General features: G+C 37.1%; 1 protein-coding gene across 1 annotated transcript in view; it reads right to left on the bottom strand.

The window, feature by feature from the left end:
• The window catches only part of plekhh2 (pleckstrin homology domain containing, family H (with MyTH4 domain) member 2), a 118655-nt gene that overhangs the window by 50795 nt on the left and 48225 nt on the right, over positions 1-19635 (bottom strand). The window contains exons 4-10 of the mRNA XM_043695674.2: positions 18694-18843; positions 15331-15414; positions 14754-14835; positions 13670-13831; positions 9175-10127; positions 7304-7379; positions 4086-4180 (exon numbers count right to left, since the gene is read on the bottom strand). Of these exons, the coding sequence (XP_043551609.2) occupies positions 4086-4180; positions 7304-7379; positions 9175-10127; positions 13670-13831; positions 14754-14835; positions 15331-15414; positions 18694-18843 (1602 nt within the window). The remainder of the gene's footprint in view (positions 1-4085; positions 4181-7303; positions 7380-9174; positions 10128-13669; positions 13832-14753; positions 14836-15330; positions 15415-18693; positions 18844-19635) is intronic.

The raw sequence follows: 19635 nt of genomic DNA on the forward strand, positions 1-19635 counted from the left end.
GATATCTTGTTTACCATCTGCACGCATCAGAAAATGCCCAAGGAAATTATTTTAGGAATTTGGTGTGTAGAGGGTTATGGACTTGAACATAAAAATCTAGAGGGATTTCTGGTTCTCTTAGATATTGAAAAATAATGCAATGTTATTTGTAAATGCCAGAACTGATTCACTGATGTTGTAACTAAATGACTGTTGAAAGTTGAGTCTGACAAAGTAAGCGTGGATTTACAGAAGAATCAGCAAATGCACAGTGGTAGAAAGATCAATATACACATATCATGGCAAGAGCAAAAGTAGCTAGAAGTGCATTTGAGAAGTACCTAGGGCGTTTGCAATGTTGGTACTTAACATGTAGAGTCATGGAGCTGGACAATAAGGAAACAGACCTTTTGATCCAACTCGTTCAATCCAATTAGATATCCTAAATTAATCTAGTCTCATTTGTCAGCATTTGGTCCGTACCCCTTTAAATTCTTTCTATTCATATACCCATCCAGATATTCTGGATGTAGGTTTGCTTGCTGAGCTGGAAGGTTCATTTTCAGATGTTTCATCACCATACTAGGTAACATCATCAGTGAGCCTCCTGATGAAGCGCAGGTGGCATGGCCGCTTTCTATTTATGTGTTTAGGTTTCCTTGTGCCAGTGATGTCATTTCCTGTTCTTTTTCTCAGGGGATGGTAAATTGGATCCAAATCAGTGTGTTTGTTGATAGACTTCCGGTTGGAATGCCATGCTTCTAGGAATTCTCTGTTTCTGTTTGGCTTGCCCTAGGATGGATGGGTTCCCAGTTGAAGTGGTGTCCTTCCTCATCTGTATGTAAAATACTAGCGAGTGTGCGTCAAGTCTTTTTGTGGCTAGTTGATGATCTTGTATCCAGGTGCTAGTTTTCTGCCTGTTTGTCCAATGTAGTGTTTGTTACAGTTCTTGCAAGGTATTTTGTAAATGCTATTAGTTTTGTTTGTGGTTTGTATAGGGTCAAATTCATTAGCTGCTGTTTGAGTGTGTTGGTGGGTTGTGGGCTACCATGATGTACGAGTAGTCTGGTAGCCATTTCCGAGATGTCTTTGATGTAGGGGAGAGTGGCTAGTTACGACACGGGGTAAACCCCTCTGCTAACATTAACCCAATACACAGAAAAGCTCACCTCACGCTCCAGTCGGTTACATTTTGAGAAGCAAAGAACTAACCCAGATTTCAATATTTAAAGAAAAAAAATTAACAATTTTATTCTTCAAGTCCAAAAGAGAATATTAAACAACAACTATTCACAACCCCTTTCTCTTAAACCTATTTTTTACTTCCAACTCGACAATACTAGTCTGAGAAATTTCCTCTTAAATTTACAGCAAATCACTTTCAAATTTAGTTGTCATCTTCAGATGTCAAACGTTCTCTGTAGATTTCTCTAGGTTGGCTTTGGTGTTCTGCTGCACAAATTTCTTATGGGCAGGTACCTTTCAGAGAGTTATCTGGCTGACTTTATGCTGGTGCTTGAAATTCTACAAATGTGAAGAGTTAATATTTGTACTGAGTTTTGAAAATCCCATATGCAATCTGTTCAATTTCAAAACTGGTTCCTACCACCACATACAGAATGATTGAGACAACTCAGAGGTTCAGCTTACTTCATCCCTGTAAGGTAAGGGATGGAAAAAAGTGATGATGTAATTTTCTTTCAATAGTTTGTGTCCTTAATTAATAACTTAAATATTAATATCTTTATATATTCCAGCATCTGTACTATACAAACAGTGTACTGATTTATAATTTTAAAACAATTTGAATTTCATATTTATTCTTTCATATCTAGATTACTACTTCCTTGTTACCTGGTGAACTAAAGTGTCTTGTTTTTGTTATGACATGACTGTCACATGTTTTTTAAATCCACTTGGTCTATATACAAATTCTATGTAATTTTCATCTAAATTACTCTGCAATTCAGCCTTTCCAATGTGAACATGTTTCTTCAACAAATTATGACCAGAATGTAAAAAATAGGCGTCAATGTGGGAAATTTAGCCTCTTGAGTCTGCTTCACCATTCAATATGATCATGGTTGATCTCATCTCAGCCTCAATTCCACTTTCCTGCCCACTCCCCATAACTCTTTAATCCATTACTAATTAAAAAATTGTCTGTCCCCTCGTTAAACTTACTCAATGCCCCTGCATCCACCACATCTGTGCCAGTGAATTACACAGATTTACAATCCTATGAGAGAAGAATTTCTCCTTATCTTTGTTTCAAATCTGCTACCTCGTATTCAAAGACTATGACCTCTCATTCTAGATTGCTCCACAGGAGGAAACATCTTCTCTATGCCTACTTTGTCAATCTCCTTTAGCATCCTGTATAACTCAGTTACATCTCATTTCATTCTTCTAAATTCTAGAGAGTATGGGCCGAAATTGCTCAAACTCTCTTTATAAAACAAATCCTTGAATCAATCAAGTGAACCTCCTCTGAATTGACTCACTAATGCTTTGTACAGTTGCTACAACACTTTCCTACTTTTAAACTCTATTTCTTCAGCAACAAATGCCAAAAATCAATTTGCTTTCCTTATTGCCTGCTATACCTACAGAATACGTTTCTGCAATTTCCACACAAGGACAGTCAGATCCCCCATGCACTGAAGTGCTCCGAGGTCTTTGTCCATTTAGATAATAAGTTGCTTTTCCAACCTTTTGACTAAAATGGGTAACCTCACACTTATTCATGTTAAATTCCATCTGCCAAATTTTGACTCATTCACCTAACCAACCATATCCACTTTTAAATTTCTTATTTGTCATTGCAACTTACTTTCCCACCTTCTTTAGTGTTGTCTGTACATTTGGTTAACCAAGCCTTTAACAGATTGTAAACAGTTAGGACCTGATAATCAAACCCTGTGATGAACTACTAGTTACATCCTGCCAAACAGAAAAAGATCAATTTATCCTGACTGTCTACTTTCTGTTAATTAGCCATTCATCTATCCAAGTTGAATACATTACCGATAATCCTATGGGACCTTACCGTGTGTATTAACATTTTGTGCGGCACCTTATCAAATGCCTTCTGGAAGTCCAGCTACACTACATCTACAGAATTCAATGTTTCTCATTACATCCTCAAAGAACTCTCGTAAAGTAGTCAAACGTGATTTACTCTGCATAAAACCTTGATGACTCTGATGGATTGAGTTTTAACTTTCTAAATGACCTGCTATTACTTCCTTAATAACTGATTCTAACAATTTCCCAATGAAAGATGTTAAACTAACTAGTCTACAGTTTTCTACTTTCCGCCTCCCTCTCTTTTTGAATAAATGCCATTACTATTATGAGAAATGAGGGTGGCAGCAGGAGGAGGCAACATGTAAGGAGGCAAGATATTAAATAGTATTTTTGAATCAAATTAGGAGCAATATATTAAGGTCAGTGAAGGCCAATAATAAGGAATAGTAAAGCAAAACTTGAGAAAAGGTGAATTAAGGCTAGATTGTAGGATAATTTTTTTTTCACTCAATAATATTCAACATATTGGAGGCTCTCAGCTCTGGTGCTGGGGCAGAATGGGCCATAATCGTAGCTAAGAAAAAAAAAGACAAATATGAATAATAACAATATCAGTTTTTGGGAAACAAAATAGAAATGACATACTTCACTCACTGAAACACAAAGTCCATGGGAACAACTTTCATGCAGAAATAGGTTTTTATCAAAGATGGTGCAATGTACTTGAGGTAATCCTTTGGCAAAAAAAGATTTCTAGCAGAATTTCAAATTTGTGATTCTTCCATCAATGATTTCACCTAATAGTTACAGCTTTAAAGATTGTTTTCATAATGACATGTCATTTGTAAGCATCCTCACAATCATCCTTGATTGTGCACATACTTCACGGTAAAGGTTTACCTACCCAAACACTAAACTAGGATAATAAAGGAATTTAAAAATCAGGCAAAAATGCATCATCAAAAACTTTAGCTAAAACGTGTGAGGAGTAATAAAGATATAGTTGCAAATGGTTGCACTCAACTCCTTTAGTCTAAATTACTTAGAGAAATCATGGCTTTAAGGTGGACACTCACCCCTTTCAAAATAGTGTAAACTGGAGAGGTCACACTCTTATAAATCAAGCTGGTGTAAGATTCTGATGTTGAATTTGAAGACATGAAGCTAGTGCCTAGGAAATAAAGAATATGTATGCACAGATGATGGAGGCTTATTTCGTTTTAATATTCTATATTAAAAGCTCTAAACAGCAAATAAGACATCAGACATTTTTTAACAAAAAATAGGACAGATAATGTTTTATTATACCAGTTGAGCTTATAGGAAGAGGCTGAATCAGTCTGTAAAAAACAGGAAGATGATTGATATAATTCCTGATCCATATTGATCGAGATGATCTCAGTAAAAGAACAAGATCAGTAACTAAAAATTAAAATGTTCTGCCTTTGAAGGTCTCTCTTATAGTTATCTTGTCCAAATTAATTTTACATGCATATTCGAAGTGTAAAGTGGAAGTTCATGCTTTGTTTGGAAACACCAAATTTGAGAGGAATCGTTCAGCTAGCTTGTGTAAGGATCTCATTTAACCCTTAGTGCGAAGAACTGTTCTGAGAGAGCAAGTTACCACACTGAGAAATGAAAATAACTGTATAATCCGGGAGAGTTGAATGCCTACTTAAAAAGGACAGAGAGACATATCCTGGTTTAGAGGTTATTTTTGCTTGTGTAAGAAGTTCTGTTTTGTAGTTTTGAAGTAAAAGTTGCCTCCAAAAACTGTTTAGTAAATAGTGCTGATAATCTGTCTGTTACAGTAAACATGTTAAAACATAAATCCTTTTGTATCATGCTTTCAGCTATTTATGGGAATTTCAGATTTCCTTTCAATGGTCTTTACAGACAAAAATTAACTCTTTCTACTTCATTTCCCTCCTTGAAAACTACCTCTAATCAAGCATTTGATTACGTCTCCTCCTAACTTCTTATGTGGCTCAAAGCAATGTTTTACGTTATAATACTCTGGTGGCAATGCCATGAGATATAGTGTTTAAACACAATGGAACAAGATGTTGTTGTTGTACTAATGCCTTAAAAAATCAAGACTAATTTTAGAATCCCAAGAGAAAAAAAATGTAGAAATCTACACATAATGGAATAAAAACAATAATCATAGCAAATCCCACAAAATCTCAGAAGGTCTGCTTTCTGTGGAACAACAGACAAATGTAATATCTCAGTTATGTGACCTTCCATCAGAGGTGGAAAAAATTAGAGATGTAGGCAAAAGTGAGGACTGCAGATGCTGGAAACTTTTCCTGCTCCTCGGATGCTGCCTGACCTGCTGTGCTTTTCCAGCACCACTCTGATCTAAACTAAAAAAAATTAGAGATGTGACAAGCTTTGAGCATGTGACAGAGAGGAAGGTGGGGAGGTGAACAAAAAGGAAGGTCTATGATTGGGAGGACAGCAGGAGAGATTAAAAATCAAAAGGTTTCATGGGACAAAGCCAAAGAGAGTGGTATTAGATCACAAAAACATTAAGAAATATATCTGCGGGAAGTGTGAAGGAAAAAGTCCTGAATAGCTCCCAACTGATAGAAAATAAAAGACAATAAGACTTGCAAGATAGAAAACTCAAAATGAAAAGCAAAACAAAATGAAGGCAGAGTTTACATTGAAATTGTTTGAACTTAATATTGATTCCAGAAAGCTGTAAAGTACTCAGTTGATAGATAAAATGCTGTTCAAATATTTGTGTTGAGTTTCAACGGAACCACTATAACAAGACAAGGATGGAAATGTCAGTGTGGGTGTGAATTAAAATGACTGGCAGGCTAAATGGACGTATTCCCCAAAATGGTCACCCAGCCTGCATTTGGTCTTGCTCAGAAGACCACATCATGAAGAGCAAATACACAATACTAAACTGAAAGGAGAACATACATATTGCTGTTTCACTTGGATGAATTGTTTGCGAAGAGATAAAAAAGGACAGGCATATTTCCTGTACTTGTATGGATAGGTGCCACAGGAAAGTGAGGAGGGTGCAGGGAGGTGTCTGAGGAGTGGACTAGTGTAATGCTAAAAGAATAGTCCCTTCCAGTGCCAAGGGGTGTGTCACTGAACAAAGAGATCTTGGAGTGGAGGTTCATTGTTCCTTGAAAGTGGAGTCGCAGATAGATAGGATCGTGAAGGTGGCATTTGATATGCTTTCCTTTATTGGTCAGTGCATTGAGTAGAGGAGTTGGGAGGTCATGGTTTGGCTGCACAGGACATTGTTTAGGTCAGTTTTGGAAATCTGCATTCAATTCTGGTCTCCTTGCTTTAGGAAGGATGTTGTGAAACTTGAAAGGGTTCAGAAAAGATTTACAAAGATGTTGCCAGGGTTGAAGGGGTTGAGCTGCAGGGAGAGGCTGAGAGGTGACATTATGGAGGTTTATAAAACCATGAGGGGCATGGATACGGTAAATAAACAAGGCCTTTTCCCCAGGGTGGGGAAATGTCCAAAACCAGAGGGCATAAGCTTAAGGTGAGAGAGGAAAGCTTTAAAAGGGGCCGAAGGAGCAACATTTTCACGTAGAGGGTCATACATGTATGGAGTGAGCTGCCAGAGGAATTGGTGGAGGCTGGTACAATTACAACACTGAAAGGCATCTAGATGGGTATGTGATTAGGAAGGGTTTAAAGGGATATGGGTAAGTGCTGGCAAATGGGACTAGATTTATTTAGTATATCTGGTCAGCATGGACGAGTTGGACCGGAGGGTCTGTTTCCATGCTGTATATCTCTCTGACTTTTTGGGGAGTAGCTGTGTTTGGAGGCATCATGCTGGAGATGATGGAAATAGTAGAAGATGATCAACAAAACATTGAGGTTGGTGGAATGGAGGGTGAGGACAAAGGGGAGCCCCACCATCATGTTAAAAGGAAAGGTGCTGAGAGCACAAGTATAGAAATTCAAACAGGCTCCACTGGAGGGCCTTGCTGACAACCATGGTGGGAGGGAATTCTCAGTTGTACAGAAAGAATAACATAATAGAACACTAGTGTGGAAGGTGGCATCACCTGAACTAGATTAAAGAATACAGTCTTTACAGGAATCAGAGCATGAGAACATGTAGACAAGACAATATTGAGCCAGTGAATATGTTTGATAGCCTATATCCAGAAAGGCAGAGACAGAAGTCAAGGAAGGAAAGCAATGGAAACAAAACCAATAGGTTAGACCTTAAGAATACAGAATGGGTTTGTCCATTAAACAGTAAGCATCTCTCTCTCTCATAAATAAGAAAACTCACATTTGTTACTTGGGTCCGTACAAACAGTCTCTGACATCCTCATACCTGACTTGGCCACTGCATAAATTCTGTTTTCCTGGGTGCAGAAGATAAAGTAACAGCTCTTAATATATCTGTATTGAGAGATTTCTGGAGCTATAAATCAGCCAAAAACCTTTAATGTCAGTCCCTAAATACAAGGAGAATTTGGTTTCCAGAACAAGGTGCAGGCGAAATGACCATTACTTTCCTTCAATTTGTTTTCATTCTCTAGTGATAACATGTACACTTACTGGGATGAAAGAACAGAAGCATCTACAATCTTCTAATTCTTCATTTATATAGTCATTCTTCGGAAGTAAGGTGAGATATGTAGTGGTCAGCAGGCTAATTGAACTTTAGTGGGTGTGTCATGGGTAGGTTGGATTTTGCATTCTACCCTATTAATGTATATTAGCAAGGTTCTTAGTTAATTTTACTTCCCTTCCAAAACAAGTACCTCTCAAGGTTTACTAATATCTCAGTTAAGAGAAACATAAGCACAAATTAATGACTGCATGTAGAGTCTTCCCCATCAATAACTTAATTATCTTCCACATTGTGCATTTATTATTTGTGTTAGTGTTGTCAAATCAAATATTACTTTTAATATGATTTTGGAATTTGCAGTAGATAAAGGAATTCATCACATTTTTGTATTTTATTGAAATGTGTTTTCCATTTTATCTAACATGCATTCTTCGCAATAAAAGATACCGTGACATCTGATTTAGAGTAGCATTCTAGTACAAAATGATAGTACAATTTGTCTGACAATAATTCAACATACTTCAACAGATTGTGTCATTTTATCTTGAAAGTGTTGCCAGTAACCGTGACTAATGAATGCTGATGTAACACAATGTTAGAGATTCTGAAAGTTCATCTTGCTAGCATTGATTAAGAGGTTAAGGGAACCTGCCAAACAACATTCAACTCTCCCAAGCAGAGTTCAAATTCTCATAGCGATCATGACTTCTATTTGTATGAGTACAAGTTGCCCTAGTTTAAATTGAGCTTTTCAAAGGGAGAGGAAGGTTAATTGATGATGAGGAGGTAAACTTTCTACCTCACAACTGATGCTCATTGCCTCTCCACTATTTAGCAGTGGAGCTCCCACAGTAACGTGAAGAAGTAACACAGCTGCCCTGTGGGGACTACAAAGCACTGCTTTGACAATTTTAGATGCTAAACTCATGTACAGAATGAGGGGAAGTGAACGAACTAGTGTTGGATACTGGTGGGGCTTTGAACACATTCTCAGAACATTTGCCTGAGCCTCTAGATTACTAGTCCATTGATATTAACACTACACCATCTCCACCATTGTCTCCACCAATATAATGCAATGTTAAAAAGAACACTGCAAACCTAGCATGCCAAATATAGCATAAGATCACAATCACCTACAATAAATAACACCCACCGATTCTGCTCCCACTACTCTTTCAGGCAATGTATTCCAGATCACAAACTGGTGAGTAAATTATTTTTCCTCATGTCATTTCCAGTTCATTTGCCAATCAGCTTTACTTAGTTCCTCATTGCTTACTCTAGCAAAATTAACCATAAATTTGAACACCACCTTCAAAGCATAAAGATTACTTCAATTTTGTGCTTTGGTAGGGTGACTGCCAAAAAGACATGAACAGATCTTTGAAAATGTTCATGTTGCCTAAGCACCGGTCCAACCTATTGCAAGTCAGTTGAAATCTTTGCGATCAGGAAGATTATTGTTACTGTGAGGACTGTCAGTGCAATATCAAATTAGCCTTTCAAAATATCTGCCAATATTTTTATTTCTGCAAATGAAGCACTTTTAATTATCACTACAACACAGCAATAAATATTACCCAGGAAGGGAATCTGTGTAGAGGAGGAGTTGGTGGCTTGCTGGTGGAAACTTTGCCCGCTGTGTCTCCGGTTTCTGGTTTCTCCTCTATAATTTGTCCTTCAGATGAATCATACAAAAACATTTCCTCATCAAGGCTAGTTTCCATTTTCTCCAGAATATCATCTCCACCTTCATCGATATCGATGTCCGTCTCTTCATGACAAATTGGCCTCACCATACTAATAGCATTTCGGTTTCTACCAAACAGATGATCAGTACTTAATTGTGGTTGGCTAAAATGTTTCTTTGATTTGGCCATGCTTACACTAAATACATTAGGAGTCCGTAATCTTGGAGGTGCTAGGTTAGAAGATGAATTTGCCCCAATTGAGGACTGCATGGTCTGGTCATTAGTGGTAGTTACAGGGATTAGATACTTTGGTGTAAGTGGAGATGTTAGAATTAGGTTTGGAGTATTTGTTCCACTGGATGATGATGAAGAATCTAGCCTTTGAGATTCAAATTTCTTGTTCAACTCATCAGCAGAAGTATCATGATCCATTCTTTTAATCATTGTTTTAGAGTTCATTATTATGCTTGGAAAATAATCCACTACTTGCAGGGTTTCAGTATTTGCAGCTTGAAAGGGCTGTTCTTGTTCAGTTTGCTGAATTATTGCACTCTCAACATCAAAAGCAGAGTTATTGTCACCAGATGCTGTCAAATAGGTGTCACTCCCAATGTAATTAGAGATGTTGGACAAACATTTGGATTTTAGATGCTTTTTCCTCTCATCTTCTTCATCAGAGCTACCATCATTTAAAGATTTAAAGGTTGTGTCGTCTTTTGTTAAAATCTGTAGTCTTTTTCTATCTTGTAGCTCAGGTGCACAATGGTTTTGAGCAAAGCCCCTTTGATCTATTCCAGTATTTTGAACAGAATTAACTTGTGGCTTCTTGTTCATTTCATTTTCTGAAAAATAGAGAATTGCACAAATTAAATTTTGCCCATCTTTTTAAAGCCACTTGGTACATTGGGTTATATGACCAAAATAGTGTGTGGTTGTGTTTTGGACAGAAGGTTTGGCGAAATCATGCATGAAACAGTTCGAAATTTCTAAAGTACTGATGAAGTCATTTTGCTGACCTATAGAGAAGGACAGAAAATCAGGGGAAGTCAATTCGAGGGTCAGATGTTTCTATAATTCCTAACTGAAGTATGCTGACAAAAAGTGAACAGAATACTCTGTTGGTCTAGCCAGTGATAGAATTTCAGCAGAACCATGGAGATTTATGCTCCAATGCTCAAACTACACTCCCAAACATCGTATTTTTTTTTAATGCTTTCAATATTGAGGTAATGTAACTTAAAATTTATTTCAAATGTGTTCTTGTGCTAATTCTATTCACTGCACTCCATACAATGTCATAGAGCACCAAGGGATCATTCAAGAGTAGGGAAAATTAATAATAGGACAAACTTACCTGAAGGAATGTAGCATTTAAAAATATCTATAATGAGTTAACAATGCAAATAGAGACAACTGGTTCTGATTTGGAGTGATTACTGGGACGTGGTTATAGGGGGATCTGGTCTGAAAATTGAACCTGACTGTGTGCATTTCGGAAGGATAGATAGAAAGAAAAAGGAGATGGTGAGCATTGTTAGTAAATGGTGAGATCACTGTTTTAGCTAGAAATGGTTTTGGCGATGAAGATGTGGAAACAAGTTGGGTAGAGACATTGAGTCACAAAGTATGGAAACAGACCTTTTGGTCCTACCAGTCCGTGCCGATCATAATCCCAAACTAAACTAATCCCAGCTGCCTGTGCTTGGCCCATATTCCTCCAAACACTTCTTCTTCATGTACTTATTTAAATGTCTTTTAAATGTTGTAACAGTACCGGTATCCACCACTTCCTCTTGATGATCATTCTTGACGCGAACCACTGTTAAAAATTGCCTCTCATATCTCTAAATCTTTCTCTTCTCACCTTAAAAACATGCCTCACCCTATGGAAAAGACATCTCCATTCACCTTATCTATACCTTTCATGACTTTATAAACCTCTATAAAGGTTACTCCGCAACCTCCTATGCTCCAGTGAAAAAGTCTCAGTCTATCCTGCCTTTCCTTATACATGAAGTCCTCCATTGGCAGCAGCATCCTGGTAAATCTCTTCTGACCACTCTCTAGCTTAATAATATTCTTCCTATAACAGGGTGACCAAGACTGAACATAAGAAATAATGTTTTATTTAAATGCAGAAACAAGAAATAGCCAAGGGAAATAAATCCTTAGTGAGAGTAATGTACAAGTTCCCTAACAGTAGTTCCACATTAGAAACCAGGAAACATTGGGATCTTGTAAGAAAGGTACAATAATCATGGGTGATTTTAGTAGGCATTTAGATTGGTTTAATCAAATTGGTCAGGGTTGACTGGGTGGGGGGTTGGGGGACAGAAAGAGTTCACACAGTGTATTAGAGGTTGTATCTTGGAGCAAAATGTTGGGGAATTAACCAGGGATCAGGTATTTTGGATTTAGTATTGTGTAATGGAGGTAGCATTAGTTAATGATCTTATAGTCAAAGATCCTCTAAGGAAGAGTGATCATTTGCAAGTTGGAATTTCAAATTTAGTTTAAAAGGACAAGAAAATTGAATTGCACACTAATATTCTGGTGCTTGGTAATTAAGTAGACATGAGGACAGATTTGACCCGACTGAACTGGGCAGAAAGACTAAAACGTAAGGCACTTGATAAACAGTGACAGATATTTATATCTTTCCCACTAAAACATATTCTAGAGAGGAAGAAAGATTGTAAGACGGGGAAAAAGGATCCATCGCTAAGCAAGGAAGTTAAGATTTGGAGATGCCGGTGTTGGACTGGGGTGTACAAAGTTAAAAAATCACAACACCAGGTTATAGTCCAACAGGTTTAATTGGAAGCACACTAGCTTTCGGAGCGATGCTCCTTCATCAGGTGATAGTGATTGAGCCCTCCACTATCACCTGATGAAGGAGCGTCACTCTGAACGCTAGTGTGCTTCCAATTAAACCTGTTGGACTATAACCTGGTGTTGTGTGATTTTTAACAAGGAAGTTAAAGATAACATAGGTGCAAATACTAAGGCATTCCATATTCCATATTCCATATTCTATAGCAAGCTGGAAGATTTGGAAATTTTTAATGACCAAAGGGTTACTAAAACAAAAGCAATAAAAAAAGAGCAAAGATTAAGTATGAAAGAAGACTAGTACAAAATATAAAAACAAATAACAAAACCTTCTATAGGTTAAATAATAGGGAAGAATCTAGTTAAAGGGAATGTTGGTCCCTTCAAGGATGAGACTGGGGAGTTAATAATGGGGAACACAGAAATAGCAGAGACACTAAATCAATATTTTGCCTCAGTTTTCATGGTGGAGGCCACTGAAACCATCCCAATACAGAGATTTTAGAAAAGGAGGAACTTAAAATGATTGCCATCACGAGGGAAAAAGTACTGAGGAAACTAATGGGATTTAAAGAAACCAAGCTCCAAGGGCCTGATGGCCTAAATGGAGACTGATAAAGATGACAGAGTGAACATTTCCTGTTGTGGGACAATTTAGAGAATGAGAGGTCATACCTTTAGGCTGAGTGGTGTCAGATTTAAAACAGAGATGAACAGGAATTATTTCTCTTAAAAGGATCATGAATCTGTGGAATTCAATACCCTTGAGTATTGTGGATGCTGGGAAACTAAATAAACCTAAGGAGTAGGTAGACAGATTTTTAATTAGTAATGTATTAAAGGGTAGGAAAGTGGAATGGAGGCCAAGATGAGATCAGCCATAAGCATATTAAATGGTGGAGCGGACTGGAAGGGCCGAATTGCCTAATCCTTGTTCCTGTTCGTACATTTACTCATATATCTCTTGTTGCTTTTCACATAATATCGTCAGTAATAAACTTAACTTTCCATTTTCCTGTTCATTTCATAAGCAATCTAAGTTCTTCTACCAGTGATCAATAGCATTCTCCATCTTTAATATGCTATTTAATGTCTACAAATTTAACCACATTACTTTTCTGACATGAACTCCCAGCTTTCATTATTGATAGAATTATAGATTCATTGAATTATGTATTAATGCAGAGCAACGTCTTAATTTTCTTGTTTTACATAAATGATGAATGCTAAAAACAACAAAAAATATTGTCCTCTTGTTGGTGCCTTCATAAATGGTGGTGAACAGTGCAAAATATAAATTAACTTTGCATTTTAATTCAGTTTCTTCCTGTTGCTTTTTTTTTGGATTTCTAGAAAGAATGTAAACAATGCACCCTCTCAATTCAATACTGTCTTTTAAAAAAAAAAGTCTTGAGAAGGAAAACATTTAAAAAGAAGAAAGAAATAAAGTCTGTTCACTTCAGAAGTGAAATATTTACTTAATATATTTAAGCTTATGAATGTGGCAGGATTTACCAGTTGACATAACCAGTTTTATTGATTCCACACCCACCTGTAAACTTTATGTTCAGTGACTCTGGTTCAAGGGTATTCTGCTGTAGACTTCTGGGGTTTCCTTTAAAATATCCAAAAGTTAGGCTGCTGAGCCGTTGTGCTTCCCCTGATGTTTTGCTCAGGTCCGATGATGTTTTTTGTCCTCGATTCCCTGTTAGAGCTAAAAGATAGCAGCCACCCAAAAACTGGTTATTTAAGAAGCCAAACAAACTGCAAATACTGGAAATCAAAAACAAAAACAAAAAAATTGCTGGAAAATTTCAGCAGGTTTGGCAGCATCTGTGGAGAGAAGTCAGAGTTAACATTTCTGATTTTGAGAACCTTACATTCCTAGTTCTGAAGAAGAATCTCAGGACCCAAAACATTAACTCTGATTTCTCTACTCAGATGTTGCCACACCTGCTCAGATTTTCCAGAAATTTCTGTTTTTATTACTAGTTGCTCTAGATGATTTCTGACTGCAGTGCAAAATTGATTTTATTTCTGTTGCAAACAATGGATTAAAAATTGTAAAGAAAAGTTTCCTCTACTCTAATAGATCTGATCTGACACAGCATAGGTGAGAGAAGGACATTATGTCACACTATTGTACATATTAGGACTTATTTATGTGGAAAATGGACATTATGAAAACAAACAGAGGAAAATGGTTTTGGACCCTTGCTCATCTCCATTCACAAAGACTAAACTGCAGAAATTGCCTTCCCAATGGGAAAATTAATATTCTGCACCATGATTCAACAGAAAAACCAAAGGAAGGTAGTTTTGGAGGGGAGACTCAGCAGTCCAATATTTTGGTGGCATAGCATTTGCACTTGCATTGTGCTGGTTTTCACATTCCTAAATTGGAAAATGAGCTTCTTGGGTAAATCTGTCATTAAAACGGGCATACATTTAAGCTTAATTTTAGCATGAGGACCACTGTAGTTCCAGCCCAACTGTTTCAGTCGAGAACGGAGGGGAAATAGATGATACACATTTGTAGAGTAATCACCCCTGTAAGAATTCACTGGTAGTAGTCATAGTAAATAACTGAATTTACTCAGTAAATCATGAATAGGTTGGAAAATCTTAGCTCTAACCTTGTAATTTGGTCTGAAGGATCTGAATGTGTTCCACCTGTTGCTGGTTAGTAAGTTTAAAACTCTGATTTTCCATTTCAAGCTATGAGCAGAGAGAGGATACAAATGTGGTATTAAATTACATATATCACTCCACATTAAAACAGAAAATTAAGATAAGAACCTATGGTCTATTGAAAACAAAAAATTATATTACATAATGTTAATTTAACTTCATTCTTCTGAACAACTAAGATTGTAAATACAACTACATTCTAGGTATGCTTCTAACAATAGATAGAATAGCCACCTGAATGAGTTTATACAAATATTACATAAGTGCATGTAATTATTGTGTATGTATATAAACTTTTTTGGAGGATTTTGTTCAATGGACTAAACAATAATTTTATATTTTATAATGAGCAGTTTGGAATACTTTTTTCCAAACAAAAGCATCTAAAAGGCATTAAGATTTGTTTTGCAGCTTAAAATTTCCAAGAGTAGGAGAAATAAATAAGAAAAAACAAATTCTGCAACTAATTCAAAATGTTGAACTTCTTTCTCTTATAAACATGCATTAGCAACACTAAGGTACCTCCTGAAGTTTCATTGTCACCCAATCCTTGATTTTAGCTGCTTTCTCTTCTATTATTTTGGCCTCCTGCATCCGCAGGTGCTTCTGAAAATCAAATACTTACTATTAACTTTCTGTGGATGTGATAACTTCAGTGCAACAGAACTGAATAGAAGTAATCAAACCCACAGTAATCTTGACATATATGCTATAAAATCTTTTAACATAAGACAAAGCTAGATGAGGAAGTAGCTTCACATATCTATCTTTAATTATATTCAATAGCATGTACGGGAGTAAGTAGGTATTTATTTATTTACAAGTCTATGTGGCAAGCTCTCAGACCCGAGTGGTTTAACAAAGTGCATGATTAATTATCTTCTTCAAATTGGTATATAAGATATTAAAATTTAATCAGAGCCAGTTGTATTTTTGGATTCTATTTGATTACATTGCTTAGACTTGTCACCCAGACATGTATTTGGTTCACACCTCCTTGAACTTGCTATCTTATCAAAACAGAATTAAAGTTCCTCCCAAAAAAGCTCATTTGGTAAACCAGCATACAAATGTTAAAAATCACACAACACCAAGTTATAATCCAACAGGTTTATTTGGAAGCAGTAGCTTTCAGAACGCTGCTCCTTCATCAGGTGGTTGTGACACAGCATACTCTTGCAGCACACACAGCACACAGGTGGTTGTAACTCAATGCTTAGTTCAAGGCCTCAATTGTCTGCTTGATCACTTTGGTGATCCCATGGTAATTTGTACCTCATCTTGACAGACAAGAGAGGATGATGGAGGCTTGTCATATGCAATTTGTGGAGGGTGGCATTTGATCCCTTGACAAAATCTCTCATATTTTGTGTCATGTTGAGTAAAGATGGTTTATTAGAGCAGAAATAGAGAACCATGACAGTTGCCTGGAAACTTGGCCCAGATGTGCATTACTCTATATTGATGATGACTAAGTAGCTGCTTAAAGAAATGAAACCCTTTCCTGTTTACAAATACTTCTGGCTGGTTTCCCGATGTTCTAATGGTAATACATGTATCGTCTGTGACTAGAAAGAAAGAAGCTAGCCACTGCAGCGTATACCAGAGTCTTTTCATTCTAATTTCGGAGGTTTCATCAGGAAAGTCATTCACTGATCGAGAATGTCTTTGCCAGGGCCAGTGACTTGATGAATAGTAGATTAAGGAATTTGAGAAATATTCACACTAGCATTCTGAAATGTTGACTTTCACTGTTATGATCACCAGTTAGGAAGGATGAACTAATTAATTTCCTTGTCTCCACTTCTCTACTGGCTACGACACAATGTGAGTTTAAAAAGACAGGAAACAGCCTATCTTTAGCACAGCATCAGAAACAAGTCAGTCAAGCTAAAAAAAAAATCATATTTGCAGAAGGACCAAATCCAAGTCTGTAGCCATAGTAACTTTCACCCAAGCTAATGGCAATGGTGTTTTTTACTGGATCAGTTATGGCTGGTTGAAATCTCTTTTTTGGAGATTGTGTGTAGATTCAGACATTGCCTTTAAGAATCCTCTATTTGTGGTGATCAGGCCTTCCAGTGGATTTTCAACTAAAACTTTGATAAGAGGTTTTCAGAGGAAGCGAGCAAACCAAAGGCTGTTGTCCACATGGCAAGTTACACACATCTAAATCAATGATATTATAAATTCATTGTTTAAATTATACTTCTTCATAACATTCAAAGGCCAAACATGCCCACTCAGGCCCAGAAGCAACATGACTTCATGTAGGAGGCTGCAGAATTCAGTGGCAACTTGTCTGGAGAAATTTCTCCTAACCAAGACCTCTACTACCCCTCCTCCTGGGTCTCCAATCTTTTACTGCTACGAGACTCTCACCCATCTATTCCTGTGGGAATAGACAGCACAAACTTAGACTGGTGGGACAACTTGCAGTCCCAGAAGGGGCCACTCCACCCAGTGTTACTGTTAGGATGGCAGAGCTGCCAGTCAATCTGATTGGCTAGCAGCTAAGTGGGGATTTCTTCCCACATAAGGGACAAAAGTCCTGCCTCCAATCAATTAATGTACCTCAGATCATTATATGAACAATGCAGAAAGCATCAGTCTGGATGTGATCTGCACAACTGAGTAGCAGGGCAGGAAATCCTGCTGTCAAAACAACTCTTTCCCCATCTTCCTTGAATTCTCTATTTGACAAAATTATTAGACTGCTTATTTAACATCCAGTAAAAGATGAGCATAAATTTCTGCTAATTAAATAATGTCCCCATTCCAAATTCTTACCCCCGCTACAGACTTCTTCTTTCTCCCTGCATACTATGTGAAAGTTAAGCAGACAGTTTGCAATCCTGGTGTCTTGACAGAACTAAACTTCTTGACCATATCTCCAAGCCATTATGAGGATGTCTTTCTCTACCGCTGTAATATTACCCGTTTTTGTCCAGTCACGTATCAATTGCTGTTGACACCTTCATTCATGCCTTTGTTAGCTCTAAGCTATTCCAATCCATTTTTGGCTGGCCTCCCACATTTTACCATCCTTAGACTTGAGGCCATCTAAAGCTCTGCTGCCTATTGTCATTTTCACCAAATGTGTTCACCAAGCATCCCACAGTAGCTGACTAGCATTGCCTTCCATTCAAAACTAAATGTTGATTCTTGTTTTCAAATTCCTTTCTCCATTGCTGGAATCTCTTCCAGCCACCAAACTTTCCAAGATCGTCTAACTCATCTAATTCTGGTCTTGTGTGTAACTCAATTTTAAGCCATCATTGTTGGTTGCCCTTTCAGCTGTGTAGGTCTTAGGTTCTGGAATTCTCTTTCTACATTTCTCTACCACCTTAACTTCCTTTCCTCCTTCAAGACACACCTTCAAAGCTACACTTTTAACAACATTTTTGGTTATCTTACCCAATACATCTTTCTGTGGCTCTGCGTCATTTTTTGTTTTATAATGCTTCTGTGAAGCACCTTAGAATGTTTTATTACATTGAAAGCATTAAAGAAATATAATGTTGAGATTGAGTACAGAAAATGGAGTCAAGAGTGTGGTGATGGAAAAGCACAGCAGGCCAGGCAGCATCAGAGAAGAAGGAAAGTCGACATTTCAGGCAAAAGCCCTTCATCAGGAATTTTGTCCGAAATGTCAATTTTCCTGCTTTTCTGATGCTGCCTGACCTGCTGTACATTCCAACACCATACTCTTGACTCTGATCTTCAGCATCTGCAGTCCACACTTTCGCCTAGAGAAAAAGGATCATGATTAAAAAAAAGCTATTCAGTTTATTAAATCAAAAAGTATTTCATATTTAAGCAAGCGCATTTCTAAGTATTTAATAACAAGTTATTCAATTAGAATTTGAAGTAATGATAGCTAACCTGTTCATCCAGCTGTAGCTCTAAACGTTGTATGATATCATCTTTTTCTAGTATAAGAGTTTCCAGCTCCTGACAGCTCTTAAACAACTTATTCTCTGATTCACCAGTCTGGATGTTGGCTGCTTTTAGCTTCTCTTCCATGACACAAACCTAGGAACAAAAAAATCACGCACAAAAGAAATGCAATAAAATTCTTGATAAAATGAATTATAAAACACAGCAGCCATTGCTGCTGTTGGAAAGCCATTGCAGGAAGGTTGGCTAGTCCTGCTAACTCATGGCAAAACTCTCTGCTATCTGAATGAGAGATTTCACTTCTGATCTCAAATTCCAGTAACATCACAATTGGACAGTTATTTCCTGGCATTTTAATGTGCTATAGCTCCATGCCAAAGTAAAATCCAGACACTGATTTTCCTGAATGAAATCATCACATTTTAAGAATGACTTCACTCAACTGCTTAGTAATATTTTCCCTTTGTAACCAGGTGGGAAGCAAATGTTTGCAGCTGTTGTTTCTTAATCACCACTTGCAGTTCTTTTACTAATACTTTGGTTTTGTTGGTTTGTATCTGTTTATGTCTAACGCTCTGTTATTATGGCAGCACAGTAAAATGATTAATTATCTGCAGACATGTTTAAAAATGCTAAAAAGACAAAGAAAATGGACTAAAATGTAAGCAACTCCTTCTCCATACAAATGGTGATGGCCACAATTTTCCCTTCACTTTTGTGTTTCACTCTCCGCCAACATTTTTCTCTCTCCTTCTAATTTCATCTCAAACATTTCTCGTCTTTCCCCGCCAGTGAGCAGATAGCTAAACAGCAATCATGGAAACCAGAATGCTGAAAATAGATGTCAAATACTGTTACAGCACATCATGTCGTAAATCTTGAGAACTGTAGTCTTTTAAGTATAATTATTTGAAAGTGTTTATTTTA

Source organism: Chiloscyllium plagiosum, unplaced genomic scaffold (assembly GCF_037043375.1).
Source record: "Chiloscyllium plagiosum isolate Xiang-an unplaced genomic scaffold, Cpla_swu_hap1 HiC_scaffold_10, whole genome shotgun sequence".
In the NCBI taxonomy this organism is placed as follows: domain Eukaryota; kingdom Metazoa; phylum Chordata; class Chondrichthyes; order Orectolobiformes; family Hemiscylliidae; genus Chiloscyllium; species Chiloscyllium plagiosum.